General features: G+C 42.9%; 2 protein-coding genes across 11 annotated transcripts in view; one reads left to right on the forward strand and one right to left on the reverse strand.

The window, feature by feature from the left end:
- Window positions 1-16,999, reverse strand: part of AKAIN1 (A-kinase anchor inhibitor 1) — an 81,349-nt gene extending 64,350 nt beyond the window's left edge. For 6 of the 10 annotated variants that reach the window (XR_004486578.2, XR_007471832.1, XR_007471831.1 and 3 more), the window contains exons 1-2: window positions 16,717-16,999; window positions 12,705-12,776 (exon numbers count right to left, since the gene is read on the reverse strand). The gene's annotated coding sequence lies outside the window, so the exon portion shown is untranslated. The other 4 variants (XR_004486580.2, XM_049698317.1, XR_004486581.2 and 1 more) reach the window with 3 other exon arrangements.
- A 367-nt stretch (window positions 17,000-17,366) lies between these two features.
- Window positions 17,367-18,727, forward strand: LOC101281757 (protein LDOC1-like). Its single transcript, XM_012535273.3, has one exon. The coding sequence runs from the start codon at window positions 17,367-17,369 to the stop codon at window positions 17,763-17,765; it is 399 nt and encodes a 132-aa protein (XP_012390727.1). The 3' UTR covers window positions 17,766-18,727.
- Window positions 18,728-23,848: the final 5,121 nt, after the last annotated feature.

A 23,848-nucleotide genomic window follows, 5' to 3' on the forward strand; every position in this document is an offset into this window, starting at 1 on the left:
AAAGATTATTCGCTAAATATTCATCTGATACACCTTTGCTTAACACGTATGAAATGCAAAGCAGAAGGTTAATCACTGTGGAAGGTATAAAAATAACATAGGATCCCTGCAGAAGCTTCTGTTCCTAGGGACATCCCTGGTGGTCCAGTGGTTAACACTTCGTGCTTCAGATGCAGGGGGCACAGGTTCAAACCCTGGTCGGGCACTAAGATCTCACATGCCACTCGGCGCAGCCAAAAAAGAAAAAAAAAAGAATAGGAAGTTTCCGTTCTAATGAAGGAGAGACACACATATAAACCATGATATTGCAAGCCAGAATAGGATTAAACGCCAAGTAACAGTGTAAAGAAAGACCAAAGAATTCAAACAATGGACAGATTACTTCCAACTTTACAGAAATGAGTTTTATTTTTTTTCTTGAAATGAGTTTTATATAAGTTAAAATTAGAGAATCACAGGCAAAAAAAATGTGTAAAGGTAAACCTTAATGGACAAATACCCAGACATATGAGCCTCTGTCCATGGAAAAGCACTCATTTCACGCTGGTCCTGAGATTTGAGATTTTAAATGAACAGCCACTCCAACACTTAGGGAAAATCGACACACTGCCAATAATTTCACATACATGTACTTTTGAACAACATAACGTTATTGCCCACCGAATCTGTACGTTCCCTGCACACATGCATATACATACAATGTGTGTATTATATTATGAAAACTACCCTGGGACTTGCCTGGTGGTGCAGTGGTTAAGAATCCGCCTGCCAATGCAGGAGACACGGGTTCAAATCCTGGTCCGGGAAGATCCCACATGCCGCGGAGTAACTAAGCCCGCACACCACAACTACTGAGCCTGCGCTCTAGAGCCCATAAGCCACAACTGCTGAGCCCGCGACCACAACTACTGAAGCCCGCGTGCCTAGAGCCCATGCTCCGCAACAAGAGAAGCCACCGCAATGAGAAGCTGCGCACAACAAAGAGTAGCCCCCACTTGCCACAACTAGAGAAAGCCCGTGCACAGCAATGAAGACACAATGCAGAGAGATTGGTTCAAGATGGTGGAGTAGAAGGACGTGCTCTCACTCCCTCTTGCAACAACACCAGAATCACAACTGCTGAACAATCATCGAGAGGAAGACACTGGAACTCACCAAAAGAGATACCCCACATCCAAAGACAAAGGAGAAGCCACAATGAGACGGTAGGAGGGGCACAATCAAAATAAAATCAAATCCCAAACTGCTGGGTGGGTGACTCACAAACTGGAGAACACTTATACCACAGAAGGCCACCCACTGGAGTGAAGGTTCTGAGCCCCACGTCAGGCTTCCCAAGCTGGGGGTCCGGCAACGGGAGGAGGAATTCCTAGAGAATCAGACTTTGAAGGCTAGCGGGATTTGATTGCAGGACTTTGACAGGAGTGGAGGAAACAGAGACTCCACTCTTGGAGGGCACACACAAAGTAGTGTGTGCATCGGGACCCAGGGGAAGGAGCAGTGACCCCACAGGAGACTGAACCAGACCTACCTGCTAGCATTGGAGGGTCTCCTGCAGAGGCAGGGGGTGGCTGTGTCTCACTGTGAGGACAAGGACACTGGCAGCAGAAGTTCTGGGATGTACTCCTTGGCGTAAGCCCTCCCAGAGTCTGCCATTAGCCCCACCAAAGAGCCCGGGTAGGATCCAGTGTTGGGTTGCCTCAGGCCAACCAACCAACAGGGAGGGAACCCAGCCCCACCCATCAGCAGACAAGTGGATTAAAGTTTTACTGAGCTCTGCCCATCAGAGCAACAGCCAGCTCCACCCACCACCAGTCCCCGCCATCAGGAAACTTCCACAAGCCTCTTAGATAGCCTCATCCACCAGAGAGCAGACAGCAGAAGCGAGAACTACAATCCTGTAGCCTGTGGAACAAAAAACACATTCACAGAAAGATAGACAAGTTGAAAAGGGAGAGGGCTATGTACCAGATGAAGGAACAAGATAAAACCCCAGGAAAACAACTAAATGAAGTGGAGACAGGCAACCTTCCAGAAAAAGAATTCAGAATAATGATAGTGAAGATGATCCAGGACCTCAGAAAAAGAATGGAGGCAAAGATCGAGAAGATGCAAGAAATGTTTAACAAAGATCTAGAAGAATTAAAGAACAAACAAACAGAGATAAACAACACAATAACTGAAATGAAAACTACACTAGAAGGAATCAATAGCAGAATAACTGAGGCAGAAGAACGGATAAGTGACCTGGAAGACACAATGGTGGAATTCACTGCTGCGGAACAGAACAAAGAAAAAAGAATGAAAAGAAATTAAGACAGCCTAAGAGACCTCTGGGACAACATTAAACACAACAACATTCGCATTATAGGGGTCCCAGAAGGACAAGAGAGAAAGGACCCAAGAAAATATTTGAAGAGATTATAGTCAAAAACTTCCCTAACATGGGAAAGGAAATAGCCACCCAAGTCCAGAAAGTGCATAGAGCCCCATACAGGATAACCCCAAGGAGAAACATGCCGAGACACATAGTAATCAAATTGGCAAAAAATGAAGACAAAGAAAAATTATTGAAAGCAGCAAGGGAAAAACGACAAATAACATACAAGGGAACTCCCATAAGGTTAACAGCTGATTTCTCAGAAGAAACTCTACAAGCCAGAAGGTAGTGGCATGATATACTTAAAGTGATGAAAGGGAAGAAACCACAACCAAGATTACTCTACCTGGCAAGGATCTCATTCAGATTCAATGCAGAAATCAAAAGCTTTCAGACAAGCAAAAGCTAAGAGAACTCAGCATCACCAAACCACCTCTACAACAAACGCTAAAGGAACTTCTCTAAGTGGGAAACACAAGAGAAGAAAAGGACCTACAAAAACCCAAAACAATTAAGAAAATGGTAATAGGAACATACATATCGGTAATTACCTTAAACGTGAACTGATTAAATGCTCCAACCAAAAGACACAGGCTTGCTGAATGGATACAAAAACAAGACCCATATATATGCTGTCTGCAAGAGACCCACTTCAGACCTAGGGACACATTCAGACTGAAAGTGAGGGGATGGAAAAAGATATTCCATGCAAATGGAAATCAAACGAAAGCTGGAGTGGCAATACTCACATCAGAAAAAGTAGACTTTAAAATAAAGAATGTTACAAAAGACAAGGAAGGACACTACATAATGATCAAGGGATCAATCCAAGAAGAAGATATAACAATTATAAATATATATGCACCCAACATAGGAGCACCTCAATACATAAAGCAACTGCTAACAGGTATAAAAGAGGAAATCAACAGTAACACAATAATAGGGGGGAACTTTAACACCTCACTTACACCAATGGACAGATCATCCAAACAGAAAATTAACAAGCAACCACAAGCTTTAAATGACACAACAGACCAGATACATTTAATTGATATTTATAGGACATTCCATCCAAAAACATCAGATTACACTTTCTTCTCAAGTGCGCACAGAACATTCTCCAGGAGAGATCACATCTTGGGTCACAAATCAAGCCTCAGTAAATTTAAGAAAATTGAAATCACATCAAGCATCTTTTCTGACCATAATGCTATGAGATCAGAAATCAATTACAGGGGGAAAAAATGTAAAAAACACAAACACATGGAGGCTAAACAATACATTACTAAATAACCAAGAGATCACTAAAGAAGTCAAAGAGGAAATCAAAAAATACCTAGAGACAAATGACAATGACAACACGACGATCCAAAACCTATGGGATGCAGCAAAAGCAGTTCTAAGAGGGAAGTTTATAGTTATACAAGCCTACCTCAAGAAACAAGAAAAATATCAAATAAACAATCTAACCTTAACCTGAAGGAACTAGAGAAAGAAGAACAAACAAAACCCAAAGTTAGCAAAAGGAAAGAAATCATAAAGATCAGAGCAGAAATAAATGAAACAGAAACAAAGAAAACAATAGCAAAGATCAATAAAACTAAAAGCTGGTTCTTTGAGAAGATAAAGTTGATAAACCATTAGCCAGACTCATCAAGAAAAAGAGGGAGAGGACTCAAATCAACAAAATTAGAAATGAGAAAGGAGAAGTTACAACAGACACCGCAGAAATACAAAGCATCCTAAGAGACTACTACAAGCAACGCTATGCCAATAGAATGGACAACCTGAAAGAAGTGGACAAATTCTTAGAAAGGTATAACCTTCCAAGACTGAACCAGGAAAAAATAGAAAATATTAACAGACCAATCACAAGTAATGAAATTGAAACTGTGATTAAAAATCTTCCAACAGGGCTTCCCTGGTGGCGCAGTGGTTGAGAGTCCACCTGCTGATGCAGGGGACCCGGGTTCGTGCCCCGGTCTAGGAAGATCCCACATGCCGCGGAGCGGCTGGGCCCGTGAGCCATGGCCGCTGAGCCTGCACATCCGGAGCCTGTGCTCCGCAACCGGAGAGGCCACAACAGTGAGAGGCCCGCGTACCGCAAAAAAATAAAAATAAAAATAATGAAATTAGAACACTACCTAACACCATACACAAAAATAAACTCAAAATGGATTAGACATGTAAGACCAGACACTATAAAACTCTTAGAGGAAAACATAGGAAGAACACTCTTTGACATAAATAACAGCAAGATCTTTTTTGATCCACCTCCTAGAGTAATGGAAATAAAAACAAAAATAAAGAAATGGGACCTAATGAAACTTCAAAGCTTTTGCAAAGCTGCAGACAAGACGAAATGACAACCCTCAGAATGGGAAAATATATTTGCAAACAAATCAACGGACAAAGGATTAATCTCCAAAATATATAAACAGCTCATGCAGCTCAATATTAAGAAAACAAACAACCCAATCTAAAAATGGGCAGAAGACCTAAATAGACATTTCTCCAAAGAGGACATACCGGTGGCCAAGAAGCACATGAAAAGATGCTTAACATCACTAATTATTAGAGAAATGCAAATCAAAACTACAATGAGGTATCACCTCACACCAGTTAGAATGGACATCATCAGAAAATCTACAAAGAACAAATGCTGGAGAGGGTGTGGAGAAAAGGGAACCCTCTTGCACTGCTGGTGGGAATGTGAATTGGTTCAGCTGCTGTTGAGAACAGTATGGAGGTTCCTTAAAAAACTAAAAATAGAATTACCATATGGCCCAGCAATCTCACTACTGGGCATATACCCTAAGAAAACCATAATTCAAAAAGAGTCATGTACCAAAATGTTCATTGCAGCTCTATTTACAATAGCCAGGAGATGGAAGTGTCCATCATCGGATGAATGGATAAAGAAGATGTGGCACATATATACAATGGAATATTACTCAGCCATAAAAAGAAACGAAATTGAGCTATTTGTAATGAGGTGGACAGACCTAGAGTCTGTCATACAGAGTGAAGTAAGTCAGAAAGAAAAAGACAAATACCGTATGCTAACACATATATATGGAATTTAAGAAAAAAAATGCCATGAAGAACCTAGGGGTAAGGCAGGAATAAAGACGCAGACCTCCTAGAGAACAGACTTGAGGGTATAGGGAGGGGGAAGGGTGAGCTGTGACAGGGCGAGAGAGAGTCATGGACATATACACACTAACAAACGTAGTAAGGTAGATAGCTAGTGGGAAGCAGACGCATGGCACAGGGATATTGGCTCGGTGCTTTGTGATAGCCTGGAGGGGTGGGATAGGGAGGGTGGGAGGGAGGGAGACACAAGAGGGAAGACATATGGGAACATATGTTTATGTATGACTGATTCACTTTGTTATAAAGCAGAAACTAACACACCATTGTAAAGCAATTATACCCCAATATAGATGTTAAAAAAAAAAAAAAAGACACATGCACCCCAGTGTTCATTGCAGCACTATTTACAAAAGCCAGGTCATGGAAGCAACCTAAATGCCCACCAACTGACAAATGGATAAAGAAGATGTGGTACATATATACAATGGAATATTACTCAGCCATAAAAAGGAATGAAATTGGGTCATTTGTAGAGACGTGGATGAATCTAGAGACTGTCATACAGAGTGAAGTAAGTCAGAAAGAGAAAAACAAATATCGTTTATTAACGCATATATGTGGAACCTAGAAAAATGGTACAGAGGAACCAGTATGCAGGGCAGAAATAGAGACACAGATGTAGAGAACAAACATATGGACACCAAGGGGGGAAAGCAGCGGGTGAGGGTCGTGGTGTGCTGAATCGGGTGATTGGGATTGACATGTGTACACTGATGTGTATAAAATTGATGACTAATAAGAACCGACTGTATAAAAAAATAAAATAAAATTCAAAAAAAGAAAAAAAGGACTTAGGATATGTAACATCCAAATACAATGCAGGGTCCTTTATTGGATCCTGGGACAACTGAGGAAATGTGAATATGATCTGGATATTAGATAATATAAGGTATTGTTGTCAATTTTGTTAAGTGTGATAAAGTTATTGTGGTTATGCAAACAGAAAAAGACATTTTTAGAGATGCACACTAAAATATGTAGGGGAGAAATGTCTGCAATTAAAATATTCTTATAAAAAAACAGATGAAGCAATTGGAGTCGAATGTTAATAAATGTTAACTATTAATCCAAAAAATACAAAAAACAAAAAAAAAACCCAATGCAGCCAAAAATAAAAAATAAATAAATAAATTTATTAGAAAAAAGAAACAAAAAACTGCCCTGCCATGCAATTGCTTGTGCTTACATTTACACTTTCCACCTTCATAAACCTTGGAAAGGTTACTGTCCATTCCCATAAATCCTGCTCTTTCGCTCCCTCTCTCCCTCATCCTTACTTCTCCCCTGACAAGGAGCAACTTACTTGAGTGGTAAGTGGAGGAGAGAACCTGATACTTGATGACTCCACTCCTTCCTCTCTCTGCCTTTATTTAGGGAGCTGGCTGCCCACACGAAGCCTGTGTCCTCCTCTGTTCCCTGTGCGATCACATCCTCAAGGACGATGTGGCCAAGTCTGCAATTTCTGTGCTCCTGTGACTCTGGTGGGTGCGTGAACCTCATTTTGGAATTCAGTATCACAAAGCCCATTTGTCTAAGCTACTCTAAGCCACGTTCTCCAGTATCAGATGGTAAAGCTGATTTATTACTGGTAAAGTAATAAAAACTGTGTTTTAATCTACACCTGCCTGACTCTTTTGCCTCATCTGCTAAAAATGGGTTCACAGCTCCACCCGGCAAGAAGGGTCAAGTTCATCAGGCCCCCTCGAAAGCCAGTATCTTGGAGCACAAATTCAGGCTCAGATATTCTGTAAGAACTCTTCCAATTTCAAAACGAAGTCCAGGACTTACACTCCTGCCTGTCTGCTGGAGGCAGACAATATGGAGACAGAACATCATAGACTCACAGATTCTAGAAGTGGAAGGAAAATAAGACTGTTGACAGCTTTTCCGTGAGCAACCTGAAACCCAGAGAAGGAAGCTAACATGGTTCTGGCAGGACCAGGGCTCAGGCGTCCTGACTCCCACCCAGTCTGGTGGGAACTTTATCTGAGGAAAACCTCAGTTTTACTCAGCCTCACTCATTCCTGAAGGAGAAACAGAACAGACTGTCTCCAGAGCATGTTTCTCCAAATGATCCCTACCTTTTCCCACGCATATATGTTGACTCATGACATCACAGAAAAAGAACTGGGTATTTGGTCGTTGAAGGCAACATCACTCTTAAATACTTTTCTCTCGGTGACCTTTGCTCCATCAGAGAAAAAGCCTATCATTTCCTGTAATCACCTAGGTAACTGAAGACATGTCGGCCGATGATTCATGATCACCAACCTCAAAAGAGCCCTTAACATTGTTTCCTCTGTCGGTGACTCTGTCACTCTTGTAACTGCTCTAAGCCCCAGACAGGCATCTCCCGCACTCACAGGTGGTCCTTCCTCCTTCTCGGGCACGTTGAAGACCCCACACAGCAATGCCCTCTCCTCCCACATCCATCTGGCCAAACCCAGCTGTATGTGTGCCCAGCCCCTCCTTCTTCCCTCCAGTTACAGCAGACATGTACCCCTCAACCCACCTCCGGCCACTCTTCCCATCATGCTCAGATCCCACGCCCCTCCCACCTTCCCAGGTAAAATGCCACCATCAGTTCTCTCTCCCCTCTCCTGTTTGCTCTGCTGGTGCCTCTCATCTGGATCCTGCCCATCGACATTTCAGCTCGAACCTCTTCCAAACAGAAAGAGAAAACACGCTCTCTCAGTGCCACACCCACTTCCACTGTGACCACATTCCGGGCCAGGTCAGATCACTCAGAGGACTAAGTACTGAGGTACTCTTTCCCACATGTAAAGCAAACAGTAAAACAACGCCCAGAAAGCCCGATAGAACTGCGAGTTTTTGGTAACGACTCCTTTAGTTCATTGTTTCCAATTGTCAAGTACTAAATTCTTTCCACATTCGTTGTTTTGCTGCTCCTACTCTGCTACGAGCTTTGTCTTAAGCACATACTCAGTCTGCTCAATGGGTAATCCAGAATGTGCCCATTCTCTCCTATATTTACAACCAAAGGAACGGGATTTTCTATAACTTGCCGTCTTCCTCATTTCTCCTCCCACCATTGCATGTCTGGTTTCTGCCCTAATCACTCCACCAAAAGGCCTATTACTGAGCATCTAAGGCCTATCACTGACTTCTAAGCATCTAATGGGTATCTCTCAGTCCTCATCTTATTCCACCTCTCAGGAGACTTTGACTCTATTGACCTCTCGCTTTCCTTTTTGAACTACTCTCTTTTCTTAGCTTTTGTGCGTCTGGTTTTTCTCCTCCTTGTCTGACTGCTCCCTCTCAGTCTCCTCGTCAGACTCCTCCCTCCTCTATGAGCCGTTAAAAGTTAGAGAACCTAAGGGCTCTTTCTAGATCCTCTTCTCGTTTTACTTTATAGGCTTTCTCCAGGCAATGCCATCCAGTCCTACGGTTTCAGCTACCATGAATTTTTAGGAGAACTCTACAATTTATCATTCAAACCAGAGCATTTTTTCAGAGTAAAGGAGGGGTACTATTAGCAATTATGCCCAGACTGTTCAGGGCCAACTTGAATACATGGTCACCCTATATCTCTATGCCAACGAGCCCCAAACATGCTTCCCCAGTGAAAACCTCTCCTCTGAGCTCCAGACTCAAAGACCGAGTTGCCCACTCACTATATGCACTTGGATTCATTAATCCACGCTTTTAACAAATACTGAGAATCTACTATAGGTCGAGCACTGTTCCAGGAACTGATGATACAACAGTGAACAAAGCAGACAGAGCTCCTGTCCTCATCACGCTTCAATTCTCTTTGGGGAGCGAGGAACAAAAGTACAAATATATAAAAGCAGGTATTTTTCACCATGATGAATGCTATGGAGAAAAACCAAGTGGGAGAAGGGGATAGGGAGTGTTGGGAAGAAGACGGAACACACGCTATTTAGTGTGATCAGACAAGGCCTCGCTGAGAAGGTGATGTTTGAGAAAAAGCCTGAAAAGGGTAAAGCAGCAACGAAAGTGGACATCTGAGCAGAGGGAACAAAAGGTGCAAAATCCTGTAACTGGCAATGTGCACGGCACCCTCGAGAAACAGTGATGACACCACGTGGGTCAGGCTGAGAGAACAAGGGAAAAGCAGGGAGATAGATCAGAATGTTAACAGGAAGCCTACACTGCATAGGGCCTGGGAGGCGACTGTAAGGATTCTGGCTCTTACTCTGAAGAAATGTGAAGCCACTGGAGGGTTCTGAGCAGAGGAATGCCACGATCTGACTTGTGTTTTTAAAATGCTGCTCTGGGCGTGGGGCTGGGAGTAGAAGTAGGGGGCCCAGTTAGAGGCCGGCACGGTAATCCAACGGGCTGGATTGACTTTTGGCGGCTCTGACCAAGTATTAGCTGTGAAACTGGTACAAGGTGATCAGATTCCATACACATTTTGAAGATGGAGCCAAGAGAATCTGCTGATGGTTGGATATCGTGTTTGAGAAGAAAAACGGAAGTCAAGGATAACCCCTGGGGTTTTGGCCAGGGTGACTAGAAAGATGACGTTTCCGTTTTCTCAGATGGAGAAAACTTCAGAAGGAGCAGGTCCAGAAACGAGGAGCAGAAACTCCCTTGGGAACATGTTAAATCTGAGACATGCATTAGACATCCAAGAGGAGCTCTTAAGTAACCAGCTGGATATACAAGCCTAGAGCTCAGGGAGAGGTCTAGGCTGGAGATAAAAACTAGGGAGTTTTCAGATCTATACATGGTACTTAAGTCCACACACCTGGACAAGATCACTAAAGAAGTGGAGGTAGAGGAGAGGTCCAAGAAATGAGATCCAGGCACACAGGGAGGTGAGGAAGAACACGGAAAGAAGACGGGGAGGGGCATCCGGGGGGCGGGAGTAAAACCAAGAGAATGTGACACTTGAAAACCAAGAGAAGACAGTCTCAAGGCGGAAAGAGTGATTTGCTATCAAACTGATCTCTGGCATTGATATTAAATGCTACCAATGGGTCCAATAAAATAAGGGTTGAAATTGACATGGAGGTCACAGTGACCTTGATACATTCAGGATGAGTAAAGTACCAAGTATGAAAGTCTGATTAAAGTGGATGTTGAATTAGAGGAGATAATACAGAGACAGTGAATACAAACAACTCATTTGCGGAGTTTCCCTGTTAAGAGGAGGAAAGAAAATGGACATTAGCCAGAGAGAAAAGTGAGGTCAAGAGAAGATTTTGGTGGAAGAGAAGAGTGACGATGCAGGGGAGAGAGGAGAGAATTTCTGAGTGTTGCCCTTGCCCTTGGGTGGTCCCATCCTAGGAGGAAATGGGACCACAAGTGAAGAGGTTAGCCTTTGCTAGGGTAAGCTTAGTTCCTCTGTAATGAGAGAAGAAAAGGCACAAGAAATGATTACAGACACCTACAGGCGGGTAGATGTGATGGCGAGAGTTCATGGACATTCTCTTCTGATCACTGCTGCTTCTCAGTGCGGCGGGATGCAAGCTCATCCGCTTAGAGTGAGAACTGGAGAAGAAAGATTTGAGGTGTGGTAGGTGTGAAACAATCACCAAGGAGAGCTGAAGAGTGAGTACTAGTGAAAGCCAGTATGATTTTCAGGCAGCATTATGGGTATGTCTGATATTAATGCTCATATAAATTGAGCCCATTCCGCATGGCTTTGTGTTTTTCTCCAGAATGAGGGCAGGTAAGGAGCAAGTAGAGAACTGAATTTAAGTAGGATTGTGTTTTCTCCAAGAAGAGAGAATGAAGCAACAGAAGGTCAAGGGAGTCGAGCACGTATGCAAAGAGGTGATGATAACGATACTACAGAAGGAACAGAAATTAAATAAAGCGGTCAATGAGATGAGAAAAGAGTGAGAACCCATGAAACCATGAGAGATCAATAGATTATAGGTACTGGTGGGAAAAGCAACATTGGAGTAGGGGTACTAAAGAGAGTGAGATGGACACATAAGCACTGGTGGTAATAGGGTGGTTGGAATTGACATTAAGGAAGGTTACAGTTATTAGTAATGGCAGGCTCAACATGTCCAAGATAAACCTATGATCCTCTTCCAGCATTTCCTATCTTAGTAAATGAAGTCACCAAGCTTTTCCTTTGCTGCATGCAATGCATCCCTACATCTTGTCCATGTGACCCCTTATAGAATTCCCAAAGCTGTCTGCTTCTCTCTTTTCACCTGCTACTCTGCAAATCCAAGCTACCATCATCCCTTGCTTGGACAATTGTAACAGCCTTTTGGTTGGTCTCCTCACATCTGCTCTGACCCCAACTACAGCCAGAGTAATCTCTTCAAAACAAATAATCATGTGCCCTATTAATTAAAACTTCAATGGCTTTCTATTGTTCTTAGGGTGAAGACCAAGATTTGTAATGTAGCCCACTGGGCACCTGCACTGTCTAGTCACCGCCTCCTTCTCCAGCCCTATCTTGTACTGTTTTCCCTTTCACTCTGTGCTCTAGATACGCTGGGATTTTTGTCTTCAAATATACCATACTTCCTCTGACACCAGAGACTTTGTCGATTGCCTTTGTGAAAATCCCCATCTCCTCCCTAGTTAATGCCTTCATGTCCTTCAGATTTCAACTTAAGTGCCCTTTCTTCAAGGCCCACTTCTCTGACTATACAGTATCAACTGGGGTGCCCTGTCATAATTTTTCTTTTACTATGCTGCCCCAGTTTTCTTTAATCAAGGATCACGAGCTCCAGAATAGCAGCAACTGTATCTGTTTTTATTCACTGTTGTGTCCTAGTACCTAGGACAATCTGACACATAATTCTGTCCTTTAAAGGACCACTTAACCTTGTTGAGCTGATAGTCATATAAGCCATATTATTGCCTCTGCTATTAATATCTTGAATTCAGTGAATTCCTTAATGCTTTGCTTCCCTCACGGAAAGCTCTGAAAATTCAATAAAACCATCCCTCCCACCAAAAATGCCAAAGTTCATTTAAATATTGTATAAAGCTTTGAAACCAACAAATGGTCTCTGATAAATACTCTGACATTTATAATCGCTTTGGTAAAGACATTGTCTTACTTGTATCATCAACTTTCTAATTTTTGATCGCTTCCAAAATGCTTTCACATGCATTACTCAATTGATTCCCCTAACAAATCTATAAAGGTTGGTGAATATAGCTGGGGTTCCAGACACGCTGACAAATTACCAAAAGAGACTGTTACCTTAGTATGGGGCCCACGTCAAAACAAAGCCCATTCATTCCAGGAGGCAGTAGGACTATCTCCTAAGGATATCTGCAAGAAAATTATACCCATTTAAAATGCTATTTCAATTCCACAGGTTATCCGTTCATCAAGCCCCTGTAGTATGTGTCTCACAAGTCTTTTTAGTGTGACATCAGGGGACATCTCACTTCCTGACTCACAGTTTGAGTCACTGTAAATGATTCCCCCAGAGAGCAAACAAGTGACAAAGATACATGCTGGACAACAAAAACAACATTTATTAGACAGTCACACTGTCCTTTGTCATAACTGCTTTCAGCAGTTTGAAATATACTCTGATTAACCCCACACAGATAGGGACATGGTTCTGCATTTACTTGCCTAAAGGAAGTAACTATTTTGAAATATTCCTGATTTAACTTCTTTTTTACAAGAATTGTGAGTCAAATAAAAAACAATGTTCAGATGAGTTCTCTCACACTCACTCACTTTTGTTTAGGCCATTTCTTCAAATGTCTTCAAGTTTTATTCTAAAATGATCAAATTTCTACATAGCTGATTTTATGTGTCAACCTGGCAAGATTATGGTGACTAACTGTTTGGTCAAACATCTGTTTTTCAAGTTGCTGTGAAGGTATTTTTTGGATGTGATTGACATTTAGAATCATTGACTTTACAGTGAGCAGAGGGCTTCCCTGGTGGCACACTGGTGGTGCCTGCCAGTGCAGGGGACACGGGCTCGAGCCCTGGTCCAGGAAGATCCCACATGCCGCGGAGCAACTAAGCCCGTGCGCCACAACTACTGAGCCTGTGCTCTAGAGCCCGCGAGCCACAACTACTGAGCCTGTGTGCCACAGCTACTGAAACCTGCATGCCTAGAGCCCGTGCTCTGCAACAAGAGAAGCCACCACAATGAGAAAAACGCACACCAAAACGAAGAGTAGCCCCTGCTCGCCACAACTAGAGAAAGCCCGCACACAGCAACGAAGACCCAACATGGCCAAAAATAAATAAATAATTTTTAAAAAATATTCTTTAAAAAAAAGTAAAATAAAGTGAGCAGATTACCCTCCATGACACAGGTGGGCCTCATTCAATCAGTTGAAGGCCTTATGAGCAAACGCTGAAGTTTCCCAAAGAAAGAGTTCTGTCTCCAGACGACAACACAGAAATTCTGCCTGCACTTTTATCTCAGACTCAGAACTGCAACATCAACTCTTCCCTGAATCTCCAGCCTGCCAGGTTGCCCTACAGGTTTTGGACTTGCAAGTCCCACAGTGGCAAGACTCACCCCCCACCCCAAATTTAATAAATTTAATAAATTTAACATCCTCCACTACAACTCTGTCCAAAGCAGGTGTGTACCATCATTCAATGTATTTTCTCTTAAGCCTTTTTTTTTTTTTAACATCTTTATTGGAGTATAATTGCTTTACAATGGTATGTTAGTTTCAACTTCACAACAAAATGAATCAGTTATATATACACATACATTCCCATATCTCTTCCCGCTTGCGTCTCCCTCCCTCCCACCCTCCCTATCCCACCCCTCCAGGCGGTCACAAAGCACCGAGCTGATCTCCCTGTGCTCTCTTAAGCCTTTTAAAACATCTTGAGAATGCACAGAACCACAGACATACAAAAAATTCATGGTCCTGGTTCTTATTTGTCATAGGATTTTTTTTTTGGTAGTATACACTTGAAAGATAGTTTTCTATAGAATATATCCATGAATATACCCTTGATTAAAGAAGAATTAGAAATGACTAAAAGAAGAATGTATTAGTCAGGGTTCTTCAGAGAAACAGAACCACCCTTATGACCTCATTTAACCTTAATTGCCTCCCTGAAATGCCTTATTTTCAAATACAGTCACATTGAAGATCAGGGCTTCAACATATGAATTTTGAGGGGACCCAGTTTGGTCCATATACACTTTAGGGAACTAGAAAAAGAAGAGCAAATTAAACCCAAAGCTAGCAGAAGGAAGGAAATAATAAGGATTAGAACAGAGATAAGTGAAATAGAGAATCAATGAAACCAAATGTCTGTTCTTAGGAAAAAATCAACAAAATTGACAGACAAACTTTAACTAGACTGAGAAAGAAAAAAGAAGATGCAAATAACTAAAATCAGAAATGAAAATGGGGACATTACAACCAACTTTACACAAATAAAAATAAAAGAATGCTATGAATAATTGTTCACCAATAAATTAAATGAAATTGAAAAATGTCCTAGAAACACACAAATTACCGAAACTGACTCAAGAAGGAATAGAAAAACTGCACAGACCTATAACAAGTAAAGAGATTAAACCAGTGATTAAAAAACAACAACAAAAAACTAGAACTCCCAGCACAGAAAAGCTCTGGACCAGATGACCTATCATATATCTGGCAACATGTTTTTTTTAAAAAATGTATACTGTAACATATGATATGTGCATAAGAATGTATGCGGTATTACTAGTTAGTGGAAAGCACATCCTCAGTGTTTTGAGCTGACTGCCCAGTCTTGTATTTGGGTTCATAAATTTTGTATTTCTTATACTGAGGACAAACTAAGAGTTCATTTTGGCTCTGAAACCTTAAACGACATTTTGATACTCTCTCTGCAGCTCCAGAGAAATTCCATAAGTTATAGCGACTCAGTAAATGGCTTTCCTTTTTTTAGATGAACTGAATATGATGACATGTTATCTTTTTCCTTGGCAAAATAATAATAATAATTTCTAGCTAAAAAGGAACTGAAGAATACTACGTGTTTTCAGATTAAGCCTGAGATCTGAAATGCAGTCTCAGTTAAGCTAGGCATTCATCCTCTGTGCTTTCCAAAATTCCCTTTAGATAACTAATGTGTTAAAAATAGAAAGCATTTCTTTTATATTTCCTGTTTTCTTTCATTTTTAATAAATTTTGTTTTTATTGTAAAATCAATAGTCACTTCAAAAATGCAGACATATAAAATAAAAATTTTACCACCCAAAGATAACCACTTTTTTGTTATTTGACTTTCTTCTTTCTTGAGGTACATACATTTTAATTAACTGATCTCAAGTACTTTTGTACTTTGTTTTTGAAAGTGTTTTAGCACAATTTATGACCTGCAGCTTTATTAGGAAACATTATTTTATTAATACAAACTAGTCTCCAACAGTAAAATACCAAATAAAAGTACATCGATCAAAAGCCAGAATCAAAACCTACCATCTCCATGTAAATGACAAACGGAGGATTCTGGCAAAAAGTTATCACTTCTCATTTCTAAAATGTCAAATATTATATTCTTAAACGTAAATGTAACTACTCATCAAGATATGCTATTTGGGTTTCTTAGTCACTGAACCACACAGCAATACCTCCTCCTGAAATTTCCTCCCCACAGTTTCACCTCGGGTGGTTCTGGCATGGGAGGATCCTCGGGGTCAATCTTTGAGCGCCTCAAATATGGAAACAGTGGGACATAGCTGAAGTCCCAGAGCCTGAGAGTGGTTCTTGGTAGACAACGTGCTTAACGACTCGCTGGTTGCAGACACACACACACACACACACACACACACACACACACAAAGGCTGAAGTTTTCTTTACCTAGCACATCACACTGATGGAAAAAATAGGAGACTGGTTAGATAGGAAGGAGGTCAGAGCAGAGCCTAATTACAGTAGAGAAGCAGAGCTCACAGCCAGCGCCAGTAAACGGTGGCTGAATTGGACCAGATGGAATCTGTTCCTCTCATTCTTGTAAATACAGATGGCGTTCATCTCAACAGGGCCCCTTCCAATCTACAGACGCTGCCGCCACCTTAAGTTTAAGTTCATCCTCAATCACCTGGCACTCAGGAAGCCTTCACCAACGTACCACCGACTTTGTAGCCAGAATAAATTTGTATACTCTCTGAGCTGCTTGTGTCCTCAGGAAAACAAAAACAAACAAACAAACCAGAAACCCAGCATGGGCTTCACAGAGTCGGGAGACTTAGATGAGATAGGATAAGGCGTCTGGCACCTGGGAGGCACTCCGGATAGGAGAGATGCTCCTTGTTCCGTCAAGTTGGAAGCCCCAAGGGATGGTCTACTCTGCAGGCACAGAGGGCTTCATTAGAACTGCCTCCTCGTGGCTGTGAAGCCTTGAGCGTAACATGCGAACATCCAGGAATATGGAACTTCAAAAAACTCTACGACTGCTTCGCAGCTCGGGAGGAGCGGCCGAAGCCGCAGCTGCCCAGTGACGCACGATCCCTGAGCAGACAACTTCCGTTTTAAGCACCTGCTCGCCGGCCGCGAACAGAGCCTACCGGAAGTCGCAGACGGAGACTACCGGAAGTCGCGGACGGAGCCCAACGGAAGTTGCGGACGGAGCCCACCGGAAAGTCCAGTGCGTAGCCCCGGCGTCAGCTTCCTCCGCCGAGCGCGGCGCTGCGTCCCTCGGCTCGGTCCCCAGTCTACTCCAAATTTCCTCTCTGGCCGCTGCCCATCTGCTTCAGGCCTCCCGGATGCTGGTTTTCCGGCCAGTAGTCCCGGCGACGCTGCCTGCCGGCGCTCGGGCATAAGCCCGGCCTGGACCACGGAGGCCGGACGCGCCGCCGCCGGGACCCGCCCCCGAGCGACACGCATTTCCGGCGGCGCGGCGGCAGGGACGGAGCCCGGCGGGCGGTGATGGACGCGCTGGCGGTCATGATGCAGGACCTGCTGACCCAGAACCGTGCGCTGCGCAGGGAGAACAAAGAGCTCATGGACCAGGTGCGGCGGCTCCTGTGCGAAAAAGCCAACCTGCTGGCCCAGGTGCGCCCGCCCGCCTGTCCGGTGGCTTTTCCCGAGACGTTCAAAGGCGACTCCGCCCGGCTTCCCGAGTTTTTGATCCAAGCGGTCTCTTACATGAGGTTCTTTGAGGCCAGGTTCTCAAACGACACCCTCAAGGTGGCGTTTTTAATCAGCCGCCTCAGTGGGCCGGCCGAGGAGTGGGTTGTCCCCTACATCGAGAGGGAGAGCCCCATCCTGGCGCATTACGAGGGCTTCGTGGACGCGCTGAAGCGGGCCTTTGGCAGGAACGGGTAGGAAACGGCAGTGCTGCGAGCCCCACGGACCGGGTCGTGCTTGGCCGTGACTCACAAAGAGTTCTCCAGTCCCCACCTGCTGGGCCCGACCCTTGCGAGGAAGCCCCGCTGCCTTTGCACTCGGCCCAGCAACGCGGCCACTGGCGGGGGGCCTGTTAGCAATTGAACGGACCACCCCGAATCGCGCCCCTGCCGTCTCTGAAAACTGCTGCTGCCCGCCTTGGACGATCTGTGCCAGCCTGGGAAGTGCCTGAGCTTGTCACACGCCCGGGGACACCGATTTGGAGACCTCAGGTCCGGAGACAGCTGCCAGGGTTCGCGTGGCTGGGAGACAAATATTCACACTCCTGCCCCAGGAACCTGTTTTTCACATACTTCGTTTCTGTTCTGAAACCACAACAGGCTCAGAGACTGTGCCTTTTATCAGAAAAGTCTAGGCGCTGAACAGTATATGGAAAACGTATTTACTTTTAAAATGTAAATATATATCTTACAGCACCATGTGTTGGGGACTGTACTTGGGGTTACAGGAGAAACAGATGAATAAGACCAAATGTATATCTCCACAGGAACACAACTGTGAGAAAAAATTCTAAGTGCATATTCTGATGTCTGGTAAAATAATGCTTTCATGTGCAGAGAGTGGCATATTTGCTTCTTGTTTTATGGCCTTTTCACATCACAGTTTTAAAATACATGTTAAAAACGTGCAGCTTACAAAGGAGGCAGAAAACCCAACTTGAGCAATTTCTTTGCTCCTGAATCTGGCAAAGATGGTGTTTTTAAAGATGGGTGCAACTTGTAGCAAAAAGAAGGGGTGGCAGGGAATGGTGCATTCTTTGAGCTGTATCCACTCACCTTTATTCCCCTGTATTAAATGACTTGGCTGCTTCCTTTTTTGTGAATTACAGTTTTGGCCTCAGTTTTTCTTTTGTAATTAAAGGCATTACTTGATCATTAAAATTTGGTTCAGAATTCTGTGATTCTCTTAGGGCCAAAAAAGGGGAAGAAAAAGGAAGGTCTGAGCCTTCATGTCAGACAAAGTAGTTCTTAAAATCATCTCAGGACCAAAATCTATAGCTGCCTTTCCTTACATGTCCATAGGTTTTGTCATTCTGGTGGTCAATATAGTCTCACTGAAATAGCTTGAATTCTAGTCACATCTTCATACTAAGAAAAACTCATCACTGCCCCCTTGATGGACAGTTCACATACCTAAGGGCTGAACTGAAAACCTCTAATTATATTTTTGCACGATTTGATTAAAAGACAGGTTATAGCAATCTAAAATATGACACAAATGAACATATCTATGAAACAGACTCAGACATAAAGAACAGACTTGTGGTTGCAAAGGGGGAGGGGGGTCGGGCAGGAAAGGATTGGGAGTTTGGGATTAGATGCAAACTAGTATATATAGGATGGATAAACAACAAGGTCTTACTGTATAGCACAGGGAACTAAATATCCTGTGATACACCATAATGGAAAATAGTATGAAAAAGTAGTATATCTGAGTCACTTTGCTGTACAGCAGAAATTGACAACACTGTAAATCAACTATACTTCAATAAAATGAATTTTTAAAAAAATTATTTTCTTGCCATAAAAACTCAGACACAAAGGTCCTTCATATACCTATTTCACCATGTGGGGATAAGCCAGAATACTACTTGACCACTAAACAACACCCCACAACCTTCTGCTCTTCACCCAATTAATGCTCATTTTGTGCACATGTCAATACACTGTTTAATTCTGCAACTATAAATAACTAAATGAACTATGATAAAGTTTTTTTAAAACGTTATAGCAATTATTTTATCATTGCCAGTTAGCATTGTAAGAGTTTATGAGACTGGGGCCCCCAACACGACTTCTTATAAACCATACTTTTGTGGTACATATGTACTAACAAAATTAATTGATTCTTGGTCCTATTGGCTGTCAATTTCAGAGCAGTGTTTTTCCCACAGTAAAAAAAAAAACCTGCAGGGTATAGCACCGCCCAAAATTTCAGTAAACCTCACAAGAGCACATATTTGATAGGGTACAAAAACTTGCTAATGAAAGATCAGCATCAACATTGAAGAAGTCAAATAGAGCATAACTCAGAAGTCAAGATACCTCATACTTAATTTTCTATAACTTTTTTTTTTTTTTTTTTTGCGGATCTTCCTGCACCGGGGCACGAACCTGTGTCCCCTGCATCGGCAGGTGGACTCTCAACCACTGTGCCACCAGGGAAGCCCTAACTTTTTTTTTTTTAAGGGTATCTTAGATCTCCACCAAAAGGAAAAAACGAGAAAAGAAAGTATACAAGTCTTGCTTACAGTTACACAGAGAGATGGGAGGAGGGAGAGAAAGTCACTTACTGGTCAGTGACCTCCATCCACATCATTCCAGCTCTGAAATAAGGTCATAACAGATGATGAGTCGTTCATTGTTTTCTTTAGTCTTCTGCTGAATGGTCGCTGGGGGATGTTCCTCATCTGGCCCTTTACCAGGCTTACCTAGAAGGCCAACAGCCTGCTGGGGCCTTTCCTCTGGACCCAAGCGATTTCCTTCTCTGACAGATTGAGAACCTCTTCTGTGTGGGCCTTTAATGTTTGGTATCTTTGGCCTTCCATTTCACTTCTTAATTTGTAATCCTCAGCACACTTCTTCAGCCATTCTTCATTCATGAGATAGCCTTCAGTCACCTCCTTCAGTCACCTCTCAAATTCCTTAAAAGTTCAGAGAAATATGTTTCATGGAATTTGTCTGTAGTAAGTTGACCTTCTTCTTCTGACTTTCTAGATTTCAGCTTTGGCAAGCTTCTTCTGTTTCTGTACCTTCTCCATCACCTGGGTACATCCCTAAAAATCCTATCATTTTCTCCATCTCCGAGCATTTCGCATGGAGCTCCTCATACTTGCTTTTCAATTTCAGGTTCTCCATCTGCATGGCTTTAACTGCAACCTCCAGGTCCTTCTGGGTAAACTGCAGTACATCCATGAATGGGACCAGTGGGCAGGAAAAGGTCCGTAGCCTGAGGACACAACGGGGAGAGTCCATCACAGGGATACCCGGAGCTCCTAAGACAGCAAATGCCACCAGCCTCACTTTAGGTGGTCTTCCTCAGGAAGGCTTGGCATCATGAATGTTGTCTATTTCAGTGGCCACAGAAACCAGTTTATTAGGGCTGTCTTTCAGAAGTGGGTCAAAGGAGGTATAAAGGACTTTTCTCAAAGCAAACTCTTTAGATGAGGACGTTCCAAACTACTCCAAATTCTCCACATCAGCCCCCATGCCTAGAACTATAGCTGGGGCTCTGGAGTGCTCTTCTTGGACGTCCATCGCAGGCTCTGGCCCGTGCTGAGAAAGGAGAGCAGGGCTTACTGTCCAGACTGCTTATGTGAACCCATGCCCCCAAAGAATCCACTACCTGCTGCTCTGAATCTCCTCTGAGTGTGTGTTTCTTATCCTCAAGTGATTCCAATTTGCATCCCAAATTGAGAAGCACTGAGAAAGGACAGATTTTTGTCCCCCAGCAGAAAGCCAGGTGAACTTAAGAAGGGGTTCATGCAAAACAAATTGCACAATTGTCTAGTTTCTCTTGAGTTTGGCTTGTATGGCTTTACCTGATTTGGGCATTTTGTGATTTTCCAGAAAATCAGGCAACTCTCATATATTCAATTAAGGAATGCACTTGAGAGCCAGATGAGCATAATTTTTCGTAATGCTTTTGCTTTTATTTCTGTTATGCAAGTTGTTACGATTTGACTGTCTACCCTAAACCAAGGTTCATCTAATATCTTTATTTCAGACATCTTAATTTCTTGCTAACTAATTGAAGATAATGTATTAGCAGAGCAGTGACTACCTCTGTAATTCAAACTGCAGATAACTATTAATTCAAGTTCAATGACATCCTTCATCTTCCCTAAATCTTTTTCAAGTGGCCTGCTGTCAACAGTTCTCTGCAGTGACTCTCAAGCTTTAGGGAGCATGAGCGTTGCCTGAGAGATTTGTTAAAAAACACATTGCCCGGCCCTAACTCTAGAGTTTCAGATTGAGTGGGTCTGGGTTGGGACCTGAGAATTTGCATTTCTAACTAAAGTTCCTAGGTGATCCTGATGCTGTTGGTGTAAGGGTAAAATAAATTAGAAATGAGAAGAATATTTCTTTCTCCCTGGTGCAAAGAAAAAGAGAGCGTTTACTTTAGAAAACTTGCCCTTGTGGGCTCTTTCTCTGCCTTTTGAAATGTATGGAGATCTTTTCAAGGGCTAAATAAGCCTCTTTCCCATTTTACAATCCAGGAATTTCTCTTTGAAAGGGGATCCGGAGCCATCGTACAGAACTGGAACCGTCAAGAAGATAGCACCCCTTCCTCCCAGTTTCCTGGGAGTATAGGAGCCTAACTTCAGCAGGTACCTGTCTCCAAAAACAAACCTACCTTCTGTCATAAAGATATGAGAAATTTATTTTTCCCTTATTCGAAGGCAGTTAATCCTCTTATTTGAGAATCAGTTACCCTTTATCTTGAAAAACGTAGAGGTAATTGGTTTCATCTGCCTGGTTATGTAAATGGGTACCATTTCTTTTTGTTTTTGCTATCTATCCCCTTAGTGGCTGTTCTGCGATTCACATTATGTTCTGGTTTAATGCTTATTCAAAATAAAACCCTTTTATTTCTCTTCTATCTTTGTGAAGAGGTTTTCTAGGTTGACCAGACATTTTGTTTTTAATTATATTTTCCCGACATTGGTCAGGGCTACACTTTGAGAACCACTGCACAGCATGAACCTACCTGTAGAATTTTACATTTCTCTCTAGAACTTTACCTTATTGGTTTCAGCCTGTGGCATTTTAGATCTTTGACTTTTTCAGTTTTGATTCTGTCATCCTCCTTACTTGATATCATCTACAAAACTGAGAAATTTATGTTTTCCAAACCATTAATCAGTTCAGAAAAGAGGCAGCAAGGGTCCCTGTAACATGCAGTGCTTACATTATTAATCACCAGACAACTCTCTATCATGTTATGTGCTGGTACTGTGGACACAGCTATGAACAAGACAGTCCTGATTTTCCAGGAGCTTACAACTGGGAAGATAAAGAAACAGGCCATTATAATGCAGGACTGCAGCAAGGAGGGGACAAGAAGAGCGCGCCTGTGGTAGCACGAAGTGGCGCCCCTAAGCCAGCCTTGGGGGGTGTTAATGACTGAATGTTTGTGTTCCTCCAAAATGCATATGTTAAATCCTAACCCCCAATGTGCTGGTATTGGGAGCTGGAGCTTGCCGGGAGGTAACGAGATCCTGAGGGTGGGGCCTGCATAACCGGCATTAGAGCCCTAACAAGAAAAGTTGGGAGAACTTCCTTCCTCTCTCTGCTCTCTGCCATGTGAAGATACAGCAAGATGGCCATCTGTAAACCAGGATGCAGGCCTTCACCAGGTCCGGGACCTGCCAGCACCTTGATCTTGAACTTCTAATAGACTTGGAGACCACGTCGGCCTGCATACATCTCCTCTGGATTTTAGGCAGCTGGGGCCTGAATTGCATTAATCTAATGAGAAAGGAAAGGGTTTTGGTTTAAGGTGGAGGCAACGGAAGTGGAGAGAGGAGGACAGATTTAAGGTATGTTTTGGAGACAGAAAAGGCAGGCCCTACAGATAAATGGATGTGGGAAGTGTTTCTTCCTCTCTCCCCAGTCAGGAATATTGCAGATTTCCATTTCCATTTTTCTACATCCCCTGTTTTGTTCCTCTCCAAGAGAGAAGGAGGGAGTGAAGTGATTGGTCAGAGCTCACTAGTCTTTGGACATCCTTTTCCTTGTGGATGGATCTGGCGACACACCCCCTGTGCACGGGCAGAGCTGGTCCTCTGGTTCCTATTGTCGCTCTGCAGTTTGGCACTATGACAACAGACTCCTGACTACATCCCTTCTTACTCCCTTCCAACCCATTGCCCACACGGGTCATGGTTACTTTTTTTAATTTCCCCAAGTAGTTCATCTGATTTACCTGAAGAGACTTGGAAGACTATTTTCAGCCTGCAACAACATGGATGTTAGTAAGAAGCATTTCCAGTCAACTTT

The sequence above is a fragment of the Orcinus orca genome, chromosome 15 (assembly GCF_937001465.1).
Source record: "Orcinus orca chromosome 15, mOrcOrc1.1, whole genome shotgun sequence".
Taxonomy (NCBI): Eukaryota; Metazoa; Chordata; class Mammalia; order Artiodactyla; family Delphinidae; genus Orcinus; species Orcinus orca.